Raw genomic sequence first — 12,943 nt, 5'->3', positions numbered from 1 at the left:
CATCAGCTAAAAAGTGTATCTTACAGGGTGTGAAGATGTTTATGAATATCATCAATCAAAGATTTGTTGTCATCTGGATCTTGTTTTTACAGGTTTCTGCTTGATATTTTTATGAAGATGATTCATGTGCTTTTCGACACCGTGGTCTTCCTCACCCTGATGCTCTCGTGTCGAGGTAAAATACACTCATTGATCACAGTTTGGTTTTTACTAATATGGAGACTTGTTCTGGTGTGTTTCTCCAAACATTCGATTCCTTCAGTTTTGTCTTGATCTTTACTTTTTAATGAATTAAATGCCTCATCTCTCAACGTTAATGATCACATCAGTCAAGAACAGCCTCTGAATCTAAGCTTGATATTCCTGCGACTCCAATCTGTAAAGTTGCAGCTAAACGACGTTATTTTTGTCAACATTTTGTGTGTCTTTGTTTTGTTTGATAAATGATCAGAAATGTACAGACTATCAGAATTGTTGTTTTCTGTCAGTTGAACTAATGAGTTGACACATCGTACAGCCGGTATCACACCAAACAGCTGTTACTGACCAAATTAGGGGATATTTTTATGGTGGGAAATGAAATAAACGGTTTAAGGGGTTAAGTATTTAGTCTTTTTTAAAGGAAGTGCAAAGCCAAACCTTCAGTTTATCTTCTCAGGTCAGCCTAATGTGATTGGTCCACCTCAGCCAATAGTGGCCCTTCTTGGAAATGATGTCATTTTGCCATGCCGCCTGCAACCTGCTACAGATGTTTTTCACCAGACAGTAGAGTGGGCGAGGTCTGACCTGGACCCCAGGTATGTTTACGTGTGGCGTGGCAGCTTGGAAATGGAGAGTATAAAACACCCGGCCTATGAAGGACGAATGCAGTTGTTCTTGGATGAAATGAAACACGGAAACATTTCTCTGAAACTCTTCAAAGTGAAGCTGTCTGATGAGGGAACGTACAGATGCTTTGTTCCATTACTGGAGAGAGACACTATGGTTCATCTTATTGTTGGTAAGTCAATTTATTATTTATAGCAGACATTTTAAAGCTGGTCTCTCAAAGCATTCCTGAGATATCACGTTCATGAGAACTGGAAAGGCATCACATCACAGTGACCTTGACTTCTGACCCCCGAAATCTAATCAGTTGATTGTTGTGAACAAACCATTAAATTATATATAAAAATGGACTTAGTCTCTAGGTCTGAGAAGATAAGCCAGTATAGAAGTGCGTGAAAGTGCAATGCCACTGAGGGCCAGTAGGGGTTGGCTCCAAAACACCTCTGATTCCAATAGACACCCATTCAAAAAGCATCAACTTATCTCCTGAAAACCAAGTCAATTCATGTTTTGTGTCCTATCATCAGGTGCTGTTTCCTCACCTGATATCATCATAGCAGGACTTGATGAATCCTCCAGAGGAGTGATGTTGGACTGTAAGTCTGCAGGCTGGTCTCCAGAACCTGAGGTGTTGTGGCTGGACGCTGAGGGAAACCTCCTCTCTGCTGGACCTACAGAGAGCGTCAGAGGTCCTGATGACCTCTATACTGTCAGCAGCAGAGTGACTGTGGAGAAGAGACACAGCAACAGCTTCACCTGTAGAGTCCAACAGAACAACATCAACCAGACCAGAGAGGTTCACATCCACCTCCCAGGTCAGAATAACAGTGAAATCATTTTCCTCTCTCTTTGCTGCCTGTAGACAGATGTGGTTAAATTAAATCTGTTCTGTTATTTATCATTTCAGATGACTTCTTCCCAGACTCGTCTGATTCCAGTTCATCTGCTCCCACCATCGTCGGCTCGGTTCTCGGCATCGTCTTTATTCTTGCAGTTTCCTTTTTTGTCTGTAAACGGAGACAAAACAAACTCAGTGAGTCACCGACTTTTTCAAATACCGAGCTGTCAATCACAAGTTCTTTATGCCACTGAAATGCAGTCTCTAGGTAACATCACCTGGATGATCACAGGATGTGTGGCGGTTTGTTTTAGGTTTGGAAAATACTGACAAACGTCTCGGTCGTAAAACTCAGAAAATGTGCTCGTTGTTTAGATCGTTCTTGTCGTATGAGATGAGCTTTCTCAAACAAGAACTTCTCTAACTTCTCTGCTGTGTTTTTGCTGCTCTTCTTCCTCTTCGTACATTTGAAAAAAGTCAACAGAGAATAAGCACAAAAAGATTCAAACACTGTTTATTGTTTCTGCACACAGAGAAGAAGAAGAAGAAGAAGAAGCACCTCGAGGATGAAGAAGCACAGAAAGAGAAGAGGAGCAACTCTGAGAGTTTCAGTCTACTAACTGAGCCCCTGATGGAAACACAAACAGAGAGAGACATGAAGATCCATCCGTCACGTGAAGGAACAGGAAGTCAAACACATCTAGAGGACGAAACCCACCAGAGACAAACCAACAACGTTCTGATCCAGAAGAGTCCAGAAGAGACAGAGACTCAATCAGCCAATGAAAAGAGTCCAACAGAAAGAGATGTGAACGAGGCAGGAGATGAGAACAAAGGAAAATACCAAGAAGAAACAAATCCAGAAAATAATCTGCAGACTGAAGGAGGGGAGGAGACGACACAAGATGAAGACGAGGAAGCTGAAGTTCAGTCTGTGATGGACGAAGACAAACATGAAGAACTGACGGCAGGAAGAGAAGCTGTGAATGACCCGGACAGAGAGAAGGAGAAACCTGAGAGAAAGCTACGAATAACAGAAACAGAACAGAAACATTATGATGAGAGAGTTTCTAGATTAATACGATGTAAGAAGGAACATGAGAATCAAGTAAAGGAACTCCGTCAGCAGCTGGAGGAGGTGGAGCAACAGAGAGAAGAAACTGAGAGGAAACTTCAGTCAAACAACTCAGAGGAAGACTTCAAACTTCTTCTAGAAAACAAGAAACATCTGGAGATGAAGAAGGCAGAACTTCAGAAACATCTGGAGAAGATAGAGAGAGTACTGAAGAGAAGAATTAAAGTAGTGGTTCACATGACAGAGAGGAAAATGAAACCAAGAAATGAAAAGAAGGAGATTAAAGAAACATCAGAGAAACCGAGAAATGAAAAGAAGGAGATTAAAGAAACATCAGAGAAACAAAGAAATGAAAAGAAGGAGATTAAAGAAACATCAGAGAAACAGAGAAATGAAAAGAAGGAGATTAAAGAAACATCAGAGAAACAGAGAAATGAAATCCAACAACAGTCTGATGAAGATGAAGATGAAGATCTTTGACATTTAACATTATTATTCATGATGTCTTCTGAATCTTCTGTTTTTCTCCAATGTTTTGAAAAGGCAACGCACTTCCTGTCTGTTTGAAATGTGCTGGATGAGTCATGTGGAGACAGAAAAATAAGAGCAACCTGTTTATTTAAGATCTTTTATTTTGATATTTGTGTTTCGTGTATTTGGAAATAGTTTTAGACTTTTAAGTTTTTTATTAAATTTTTTTAAGACGAGTAATTTTACAAACAAAATGTTTTCTTCTCTGTTTTTCTGTTTTTAAATGTTGTATTCTCTCGTGTTCAGACACCTCATCGTTGAACACGAGGTCCAGGTGGTGTCATTGACTCGCCACTAGAGGGAGACAAACACTTGCATCTTCTCCCTGTGTGAGCAGATGTTATCAGTTCAGGAAGTTGATTCAACACCGTTTTCACACATACGTGTACGTTGTGTTGGTTAATGTGTGTTCATGGTCCTGATAGGTGACCCTGCTGTTGTACAGGAACAATGAAATCAAACAAACATGTTATGGAGATGAATCATTTTCTAGCTGTATTTCTACTCAGAGTATTGTTATTTTTCCCTGTTGTTTTATTTGTGCAGTTTTCCACCATTTTAAAACATTGCATCTCTCAAAAAGTGAATTAAGGTGAATGAACATTTGTAAAGTCACATAAACACAGTTACCACTTCCAGTAAAGGAGCTCTATCGTAAAAACAATCCAACTTTGTCTTCCCCACTTTTTTATCTCAAAAACATGCAGCAGATAAAAAGCTTTAGTTCATTTTAAGTATTTTTAATGTGGGTATTCTTTATTTTTAGACATTAAAATGTAGGACGCCATACACACTGTAGCAACAGACCCTCCCTAACAGGGATGATAATATTCAGCTTGTCAGCCTTCGAGACAGCATGTGGAGGAACGTATGTACACGATTTTACAGTTTATTATTGTTCGTATTCAACGTTAAAAGGCTTTTCATTTGAAATAATACAGGAAACCGCGGCGTGCGGCCGACCAATGACGTGACTTCACGGACCGTGGGACTTCCTCGTTAGTGATGGATTTGAGGATGGACTCATGTGATTGGCTGAACAGGAGTAACTGATTGAGAGTGCGAGCGGGAACGTTAAACTGACGCCCCCTGCAGAGATGCCCCGACGGCCACATTTACCTAAATTCACCAAATCCGGTGGACACGTGTATCACACCTGGACGCACAAAAAAGTGACATTGCACCGTTACGTCAACTCGACAGGAAGTCCACCATTTTGAATGTAGTCGCCATTTTGGGCGATTCTGACACGTTGTACTTTGTCGAACTCCTCCGAGGGATTTTGTCGGACCGACTTGAATTTAGGTTCTCTGGATAGAAAACATGTTTGGGATTAAAAGTTGTATAAATAATTCGTTTTCATCGATGTGTGTGCCCGTGAGAAGCGGCCATTTTGAGCGTCTCGCCATGAAACTAGGAGTTGCTTTAAATCTTATGTACATGGACCGACCTTCTCCAAACATCACAGGTATGATAACAGCCCCGCCCTGAAGACCCCTGTGGGGGAATATTCGCTCATAGTCATAGCGCCCCCTGTTGGCCACTGGAGATGACACTTTTCATACTTTCACATTCTACGTCGAGCTGGTTGATCACATGAACGTAAAGTCGGGTCACAACAACCTAAACATGTAGTTGATGATATATTGAGACATTCGTTCGACTTTGTCAATGGGCGTTGCCGTGACGATGCGGCAAAGTTTGATGTCTCGCTGTGACACAGGAAGTTGATGTTTAAGGTCAAAGGATGCTTCAAACCTCACGAAACGTGTCACATACATCCGGCATGGTGAGACCATACATCTGATATGGGTTTTGCGAGTGGGCGTGGCCAAACGGCTCGCCAGCGCCCCCTAGACTGCAGCTCCGGCACCTAATTTCACGTACATGCACCAAATTTGTTGGACATGTGTATCACACCGAGATGTACCGAAAAGTGTCTCGGCATCATGAATTTGTTTTCGTGGATCGGTGTGACCGTGTCGTAGCGGCCATTTTGAGCGTCTCGCCATGAACCTGCAGCTGACTAACTTTTATGAACATATTCCGATCCTCCTCAAACATTACATCTTTGATAGCAGTCCTGCCCTGAAGACACCTGATAGTAATATTCCGTCATAGTCATAGCGCCCCCTGCTGGAGACAGGAAACGAGAAAAAATAGCAACTTTAATCGGGGATATGCGGCACCTCGCGCTGCACGTCGGGGAGACGGCTTCAGGGGGGCGGCACACAGAGTGTGAGGGCCCGCTATCACTGCTTGCAGTTTTAATTGTGTTTAAAGCCATATAAGTTACTTAATATTTAATTTCTTTTTAACAAATCACATTTTTTTCCCACCCATACAATAAATATCTACTTTGAAGGTGTCAGCATGAAAGCTTGACAAGTTAATTTAGCACTGAAAGACAAAGAAAATCACAAACTTAAGCCATTAGCACCAGATTCAATATCTTTGTGGTTCAACATCAACCTGTTTTAATCTACTGCATAATGTTCCATATTTGCCAGTGTTAATGGTTTCCAACAGTAGGGGGCAGCACTGAGCTATCAATGGCCCCTCCATCCAGCCTTAAAGTGGTGGAAAGTTGAACCAAATTCACAATAGTTGTACAACCGAATGAAAAGGGACCTTTTAAAACGTGTTAAAAAGGACTCTTCTGTTTCTTTTGCCTCAAAAACCTTCTTGACGTCACATTAGTGGGAAATGTACACGGTTTAAAGTGTTTTTACATCATAACTGTGATTCATATTCAGTGGATTTCAGACTGGCCGTGTTGATGGAGAGACGTATTCTACGATGAATGTGATGTAAAACAATGTTGAACACGTATTATAAATGAGTGGGAACATGCAGCAGGGACTTTAAAGTCTGAAAAAAACCAATCTTATTCTCTGGGATCAGACATACAAGAGCAAAAAGCAAACGTGGTGATGAAACCACTTTGTGTTTGCAGCTGACCACGACGAGTGTATTTGTGGAGCTGCAGCTTCTCCGTTCTTATAAACGGTGTGCAGACGTGTGAACACACAGGTAGACTGAGGTGGTTTAACCGCTGTGCTAAAATAAACCACACATTGTTGAAATGGACGCCAACGACATGAGTCAAAGACCCCAGACAAAGACTGAGGAAGCCAAACAAACCACACAACCCTTTAAACCCGGTAGACAGTTGCACTACTTTAAACTGTCTCTTCAAGCCTGGTCTGACTGGTAATCAGTACATTTCCAGCTCTGGTTTTACATGCATTTTGAATTTGCACACAAACTAACAGCACGTAGAAAAATGCAGAATCGTTCACATCTTCTTCTTCTGAAAATTAAAACAATAATCATATGGATGAAATTGTGCTGTTTGAAGATTTAGCAAATTAATTTTTCAGTTTCTGTGAAGTCATAGTTTTAAATATTTGTGTTGTATGAGTATCTGTAATTAAGAAGAAAAAAGATCAAACTGATAGCAAGATAGCTTTATTTAAAACCATCTGTACATTATATCCAACACCACTTTAAGTTTCCCTTTTTATGTTGAATCCACCTTCCTTCAACCTGCTTGTCTGCCTCTTTTCATCATTGTAATGATGTAATTGTAAGTTACTGTAACATCCTCTAGTTTGCCTGAACAGTGAGACGTCCTGCTTTGCTTTGCTTTGCTAGGTCAGTCGGTCCGTTGGCTGTCAGTGGCCTGAAAAACACACAATACGCAAAAATGTTTTAAAAGTGGGTTCATAACTTCTACCAGACAGACTCAACAACACAGAGTCCTGGTCAGTGTGTCTTCAGCCTGCCTGAAGAGAGATGTGCTGTACCAACACAACCTTTCATGGTTTAGGAGATGATAGCGGTTCATGTTCTTCATTTAAACCTCACTATAACATCTTTTCTAAGTTATGCTGCCGTTCCACTTCTAACATGGTAAATTCAAGTGATTTTTACGTACAAGACTCAGTCTTACTTATAGTTGACTGAAGAATAGATGATATTGTCCTCCAGTAAACGTGGTGCGGTGGTTCTGGATGCTTCTGGTTCTGTTTGGGGAAACATTATTCGTACAGTTGCAGACTGCTGATACTGATACATGCCAGTAAAACGGTATTTCATTTGTTTACCACCAAATTATCCAAACATCATGTGGTGTTAAAGTAGAGAAAGGTCTTGGTTTAATTCAGAAAACAACGTCAGCAGTACACGAACACATGACCGATGAATTTCAAGTCTTTACCAAACATGAATTAAAGCGTAATCCAACAAAGGACTCATTTGCCAACGTGACTTATAAAACATACCAGAACAAAGTAAACAAAGTTTGTAGTCGATATGGTTGCGTTACCTTTGTGTTTCCTACTGAGCAGTACTCCCATCAGCAGCAACAGAGCCACCAACACAACACTGGAAAGTGTCCACAGCAGGATGAAGGTTTGAGGAGAGACACTATGAGAAGGAGGAGTCTCTTCGTTTGGTGCAGGAAGGAAGAATGATATCAGAAATGTGTTTTTTTAAAGCAGAGCAACATTCACACACACAAAACAAAAATCACCTTCACTTTGTTTAAAAACCAGCAGTCGGCTTGCTGGTGATTCTCCGACTCCAGACATGCTGCACTTGTAGAGTCCTTCGTCAGACTTGGAAATGTTTTGGATGGCGATGCTGCTTTTATACTTGGAGTCAAGACCGACACCATCTTTGTAGAAATCAGCGATGTGTCGTGACTCGCTGTTCTCCTTCATACAACGAAGACTCACGTCATTCCCCTCGATCACAGGTTGGGCAGGAATGTCCAGGATCACTGAACCACCTGAGCAATATCAAATATTTAATAGATTACTTTACTAACGTATGTTTATTAGAATACATCCTATATGATGCCTTTTTATGGTTTTTGTAAACAGTTAGCCAGAAAAGTGTTGTATACTTATATGCAATTTACTGTATGTCACTGTGAGCAATATAAATATGACTTGACAAGTAGATAAATAATAATTCATTTCTGTTGCAAATTATTGGTCAATAACATCATTTCTACCAGACTGTGGTGAAATCAAAGGTTCTGCCCATCCAGTGAGACTATTCAAACATTATAGTGGGACTTATGTTTCTCACTGTTTGAATATAGACCTATTACATAATGATTGAAGCTGATTGTATTACTATTAGAAAACTTGTAATGAATCGCTCAACATACCAGTAACAGTGATGTTGACAGCATCACTTCTTTCTCCCTGTTCATTTTCACACCAATATTCTCCACTGTGCCTTTGAAAGGTTTTTTTAATTGTGCAGGATGATGCAGATGTGTTCGGTGTCTCAGAACAGTTTGCTGGAATATTTCCATGGCTCCTCATCACTCTCCATTCTGTGAAGAGATCCAACTTCCCACATCGTACGGAGAAAGACTCGTAGACAAAGAACTGTAGTCTGTTTGGAGAGATGTGAGGAAAAGCTGCATCTGAGACGGACGAGCAGACAAAGAAACAGTTCAATGAAGACGTAACAGTTAGACAATCACCGTGCACAAAAACAAGACTAATAATTCCACAAATATGAGAAATACAAAATGAAAATAAACAGACTTAATGCTTGTTGCGCTCGGGTGACGTTCAGGGGTTTGGTTGTGTTTATAAAACAGAAGTACAGACTTGAGCTTCATTTATCTTTGACCCCGAAGCACTTTAAAGGACGTTTTCTTAGTTAATCAGTTTGTTGCTAAGATTTAACCAAAAGGATCAAATCAACATCAAAGATCATTTTCAAGAGAATCAGAAAAGCGTCAGAGATCCCGATGAACAGAAAACAGATCGCGTCAAACTTACCGGCTTTCTGAGCAAAGTGCACTTGTGCAGCGAGCAGGACGAACACATTCACCCCTGGAGAGAGAAAAGAGCTTCACCTCTGACACTGGAGAAAATCCAACTCGGATCATTTGGGAGAATCGGTACTCACAAACGTGGATGCAGAGAGCTGTGACCTCCATGATGTTACTGCTGATGTTACTGCTGATGTTACTGCAGATGTTACTGCTGATGTTACTGCAGATGTTACTGCTGATGTTACTGCTGATGTTACTGCTGTCTGTCTGAGCATCAGACTGAAATACGACTGAGACATGATGGAGGTCAGAACCTCCTCTTCCTGTTTGAACTGTTTCTAATGTTGATGCAGTAGCAGGTTTAAACTGGAGCTCTAGACGTACCGCTGAGACATCACCGCTCTGCTACTTATATAAGACGTCACTGTTTTGATCTAAAAATAATACAATAAAATGAGGAGAGTATTTATGACCGTTAAAAACGTAAGTTATCAACCTTTAAAATATGCACGAGACCTGAAAGTAGAAAAAGGCTCCGTGCCCTCCTTCTAGGTTCAGAGCCTCCTTTGTCCATTTTGAAATATCATTGATGGAGTCAATCTGCAGTAAATAACTTTTTGGTTGAAGTTGACAAAAATTCTGGAATTGAACGTCTTTTGTTTGAATCCAAACTTTCATACAGATGGAGACTGCTGCTGTTTTTAGGAGGTTGAACCTGAGATCAAAGTCAATGATAACAAATGACAAAAGCATCTTGTGGGACTTTGTCCACGATGAACTCCCCATCACACCTCTCTGCTCTCTGTTTGTCTGAGTCAGGTCTTCTGACAGCAGAACAACTCTGCCCTCTGCAGGCAGTCAGCTGCGTTACACTTCTACGTTCAGGTAGGCTTCGTTACTGATCCAACGTGTGTGTGTGTGTGTGTGTGTGTGTGTGTGTGTGTGTGTGTGTGTGTGTAGCGTACGTATACACTACAATCATGGGCGTGTAATAAAGCAACACACCTCATTTTATTTGCCCTGGGACTTATCGAAGTACACCTGCTGCTGTCAGAAGACTTTGACCACACAGCTTCCTGAGAGGAGAGGCGCCGCTTCCAAGCACTAAACAGGTATTCAGAAGTTTCTCAAGTTCACGTTTTAAATGGCTGCTTTCATGATTTCAGCGCATTTCAACATGTTCTGAATGTCAGAATGTCTAAAAGCAGTTTTTACAACAGACTACATGAGACGGCTTTGACTGGTCTCAGTTGTACAATTAAACGGAAAGTGTGAGAAGCAAATATGGAGCCAGGTTAGTGTTGGTGTTTCTTCCTGCAGAAGATACTTCACACTTTACTCTCAGATGTCTTCACACATTTTGCTGCTAAATGTTGAATCTGGTTTACAAGTTAAAGTCGTAGATGTTCTGTTGTAAAACACTTTCTTTTTCTGTTACTACATTTAAGCTTGTTTTCTACAGCCAACAAGTACTTTAAGCTGACTTGTGAACTTACTAATAATGAATACCTGTATTTGAATATTTAGGACTCCAGGATGGTTCTCATGGTGGACGGATTATCTTTCAAACACATGATGGTCTTCGTTCTCCTGACACACTTTTACCAAAGTGAGTTGAACACTGAAATGTTCTGAATGTGTTTGTGTACAAAGGCTGTAACACAGCAGTGTAACGTAAAGTCAGACGAGATGAGAGAGCTCTCTGACTGGTCACACTCCAGGAAATCACTGGTTTTACTCATTTAGTTTTGATTATCACGAAATGTAGAACATATTTTAACAAAGCAAACAATGTTTTTAGCATTTAAGTGTTGAATCTGAATATCTGATGAACTTTCTTTCTCCAGGTCAGATGCAGGAGATCAGCACATCTCAGCCAATCACAGCACTGGTTGGTGATGACGTTGTTTTGCCGTGCCACCTGGAAGCTCCATCAGGTGGTGTTCAGGTGACGGTGGAGTGGGGTAGACCTGATTTGAACCCCAGATTTGTGTACGTGTGGTACGATGGTCAGGAGGTTCTGGATGACCAAAACAAAGCCTTCGAGGGAAGAGCCTCGTTGTCCTTTGACAAACTGAAGCACGGAGACTTTTCACTGAAACTCTCTGAAGTGAAATATTCTGACAATGGAAGATACAGATGTTACATTCCTAAACAGAAAACAGAATATTTTGTTGAGCTTCTTGTTGGTAAGTAGATGAAGTACACTACTCACACAGCTGACTCCACCTTCTGACACACTACTTCTCCAAAGTTGGGAGGATTAACCCAATAATCATTATTTTAAATGCCTCCTCTCTCACCAGGTGATGTTTCCTCACCTGATATCATCATAGCAGGACTTGATGAATCCTCCAGAGGAGTGATGTTGGACTGTAAGTCTGCAGGCTGGTATCCAGAACCTGAGGTGTTGTGGCTGGACGCTGAGGGAAACCTCCTCTCTGCTGGACCTACAGAGAGCGTCAGAGGTCCTGATGACCTCTATACTGTCAGCAGCAGAGTGACTGTGGAGAAGAGACACAGCAACAGCTTCACCTGTAGAGTCCAACAGAACAACATCAACCAGACCAGAGAGGTTCACATATCTATTGCAGGTAGGAATAAATTCTGGAAAGAGAAGTTTCAGGTTTTAACAGTTGAAGTTTTCCGTTACGTGAATGCAGTGTGTTTTCTTTGTTTTATTGTTTGTACAGATGATTTCTTCGTGGCTCCGTCTAACTGTGCAGCTTCTATCAGCTTCAGCGTGGTTTTCTGCTTCATCTTAATTCTCTCAGTTTCCTTTTTTATCTGGAAACGGAGACAAAACAAAAGTGAGTCAAACATATTTGATTTATTTAAAAATGAATTTGAAATGAATGCTAATATGAAGAAATCCTAATGCAGCAATGAAAGTCAACCTTATGTTCACAGATCACAATGAAATTCATGACGGCATCACATGATTGTTTCAGATGTTGAAGTGCAGAGGTCGTAGTCCAAGTAGAAAGTTGATAGAAAGGAGCTTCTTGTTCCAAACGCATGATGAAATGTATTCTACACTGTTGTTGGCTTATTGTGTCTCTTTGATTTTAGTACTGCATAAATGAAACATTCAACATTTTCAACGGTTCATTCATTTGTTTCCACAGAGATGAAGAAGAATTCTAACAGTAAGAATGAAGATCAATCACAGCTCATGAAAGAAATCAAAAAGACCGAAGACTTGAACGAGAAAAAGACAAAACTTGAAGAGGAGCTGAAAAAGAGTGAAGAAGAACAGACGAGTACGAAACAGATGATTGATGCACTGATGGAAATGAAGGAGGAGCTGGAGGAGCAGAACAAACAACTCTCCTCCCAAAAGGAGGAGTTGGAGAAAGAAGTGGAGGAGAGTGAAGAGAAGATGAAGTTAGTGGATAAAGATGTAACAGAAAAGAAGGGAGATCAGACCGTTAAAGTTCAGGGATTCTTCAAACTAGAAAAAATCCTGGAAGGAGTCATCAAGAAACTGAAGGACAAAAAGAACGAGATTCAACAACTCCAACTGAACACAGAGAAACTAATGATGAAGATGAGTGACGAGGTTACCATGACGACTGAAAGGAAAACCAAGATAGAGACTCACATGGAGAAAATGAAAGAACGAATCGAGGAGATCGAGAGACAGAAAAAATGAGATTAAACTTCAGCAAGAGAAGAAATAAGACGATGAAACGTTTTAATTGAAGAACATTTCAGTCAAAGCAGTCAGTGATTGTTTAAGACTTCTTTTTTAAACACAACATTTACAAAGTGATACGATATCAAATATAGAAATGTAACTTTTAGAAAATATCTCTGGTTTCACACTTTGATTTTTTTTTTAACAATCCTATAAAACAATCCA

At 40.5% G+C, this 12,943-nt stretch overlaps 3 protein-coding genes across 3 annotated transcripts; 2 read left to right on the top strand and 1 right to left on the bottom strand.

Annotated features, from left to right (window-relative positions):
- Positions 1 to 117: 117 nt before the first annotated feature.
- LOC138214139 (butyrophilin subfamily 3 member A2-like) lies at positions 118 to 3,715 on the top strand. The gene is made up of 5 exons (XM_069175508.1): positions 118 to 175; positions 659 to 1,000; positions 1,356 to 1,643; positions 1,736 to 1,861; positions 2,200 to 3,715. The coding sequence occupies exons 1-5, from the start codon at positions 118 to 120 to the stop codon at positions 3,219 to 3,221; spliced, it is 1,836 nt and encodes a 611-aa protein (XP_069031609.1). The 3' UTR covers positions 3,222 to 3,715.
- Positions 3,716 to 6,762: 3,047 nt separating this feature from the next.
- On the bottom strand, positions 6,763 to 9,243 carry LOC138214138 (high affinity immunoglobulin epsilon receptor subunit alpha-like). Its single transcript, XM_069175507.1, has 7 exons — positions 9,213 to 9,243; positions 9,083 to 9,136; positions 8,455 to 8,718; positions 7,810 to 8,067; positions 7,603 to 7,722; positions 7,228 to 7,300; positions 6,763 to 6,957 (listed from the first exon to the last, which is right to left on the bottom strand). Exons 1-7 carry the CDS (start codon positions 9,241 to 9,243, stop codon positions 6,882 to 6,884), a joined length of 876 nt encoding a protein of 291 aa, XP_069031608.1. The 3' UTR covers positions 6,763 to 6,881.
- A 135-nt stretch (positions 9,244 to 9,378) lies between these two features.
- On the top strand, positions 9,379 to 12,733 carry LOC138214137 (butyrophilin subfamily 3 member A2-like). Its single transcript, XM_069175506.1, has 5 exons — positions 9,379 to 9,384; positions 10,880 to 11,267; positions 11,385 to 11,672; positions 11,772 to 11,888; positions 12,261 to 12,733. Exons 1-5 carry the CDS (start codon positions 9,379 to 9,381, stop codon positions 12,731 to 12,733), a joined length of 1,272 nt encoding a protein of 423 aa, XP_069031607.1.
- The last annotated feature ends 210 nt before the right edge of the window (positions 12,734 to 12,943 follow it).

This window comes from Embiotoca jacksoni, unplaced genomic scaffold, assembly GCF_022577435.1.
Source record: "Embiotoca jacksoni isolate LCO1_2020_lvr unplaced genomic scaffold, fEmbJac1.0.p SCAF_68, whole genome shotgun sequence".
NCBI classification, from domain to species: Eukaryota; Metazoa; Chordata; class Actinopteri; family Embiotocidae; genus Embiotoca; species Embiotoca jacksoni.
Note: the sequence above shows the minus strand (reverse complement) of the source record. Positions and strands in the feature narration are given on the sequence as shown.

Excerpts from the sequence above, each read along its gene's own strand:
- LOC138214139 (XM_069175508.1), top strand. The coding sequence starts at position 118 with ATGATTCATGTGCTTTTCGACACCGTGGTCTTCCTCACCCTGATGCTC. Across the intron at positions 176-658 it reads CCTGATGCTCTCGTGTCGAG|GTCAGCCTAATGTGATTGGT; the intron begins GTAAAATACACT and ends TTATCTTCTCAG. Across the intron at positions 1,001-1,355 it reads TATGGTTCATCTTATTGTTG|GTGCTGTTTCCTCACCTGAT; the intron begins GTAAGTCAATTT and ends TCCTATCATCAG.
- LOC138214138 (XM_069175507.1), bottom strand. The coding sequence starts at position 9,243 with ATGGAGGTCACAGCTCTCTGCATCCACGTTT. Across the intron at positions 9,137-9,212 it reads AGCTCTCTGCATCCACGTTT|GGGTGAATGTGTTCGTCCTG; the intron begins GTGAGTACCGAT and ends TTCTCTCTCCAG. Across the intron at positions 7,301-7,602 it reads GCTCAGTAGGAAACACAAAG|AACCAGAAGCATCCAGAACC; the intron begins GTAACGCAACCA and ends TTCCCCAAACAG.
- LOC138214137 (XM_069175506.1), top strand. Across the intron at positions 11,268-11,384 it reads TTTTGTTGAGCTTCTTGTTG|GTGATGTTTCCTCACCTGAT; the intron begins GTAAGTAGATGA and ends CTCTCTCACCAG. Across the intron at positions 11,889-12,260 it reads GAAACGGAGACAAAACAAAA|AAATCAAAAAGACCGAAGAC; the intron begins GTGAGTCAAACA and ends AGCTCATGAAAG.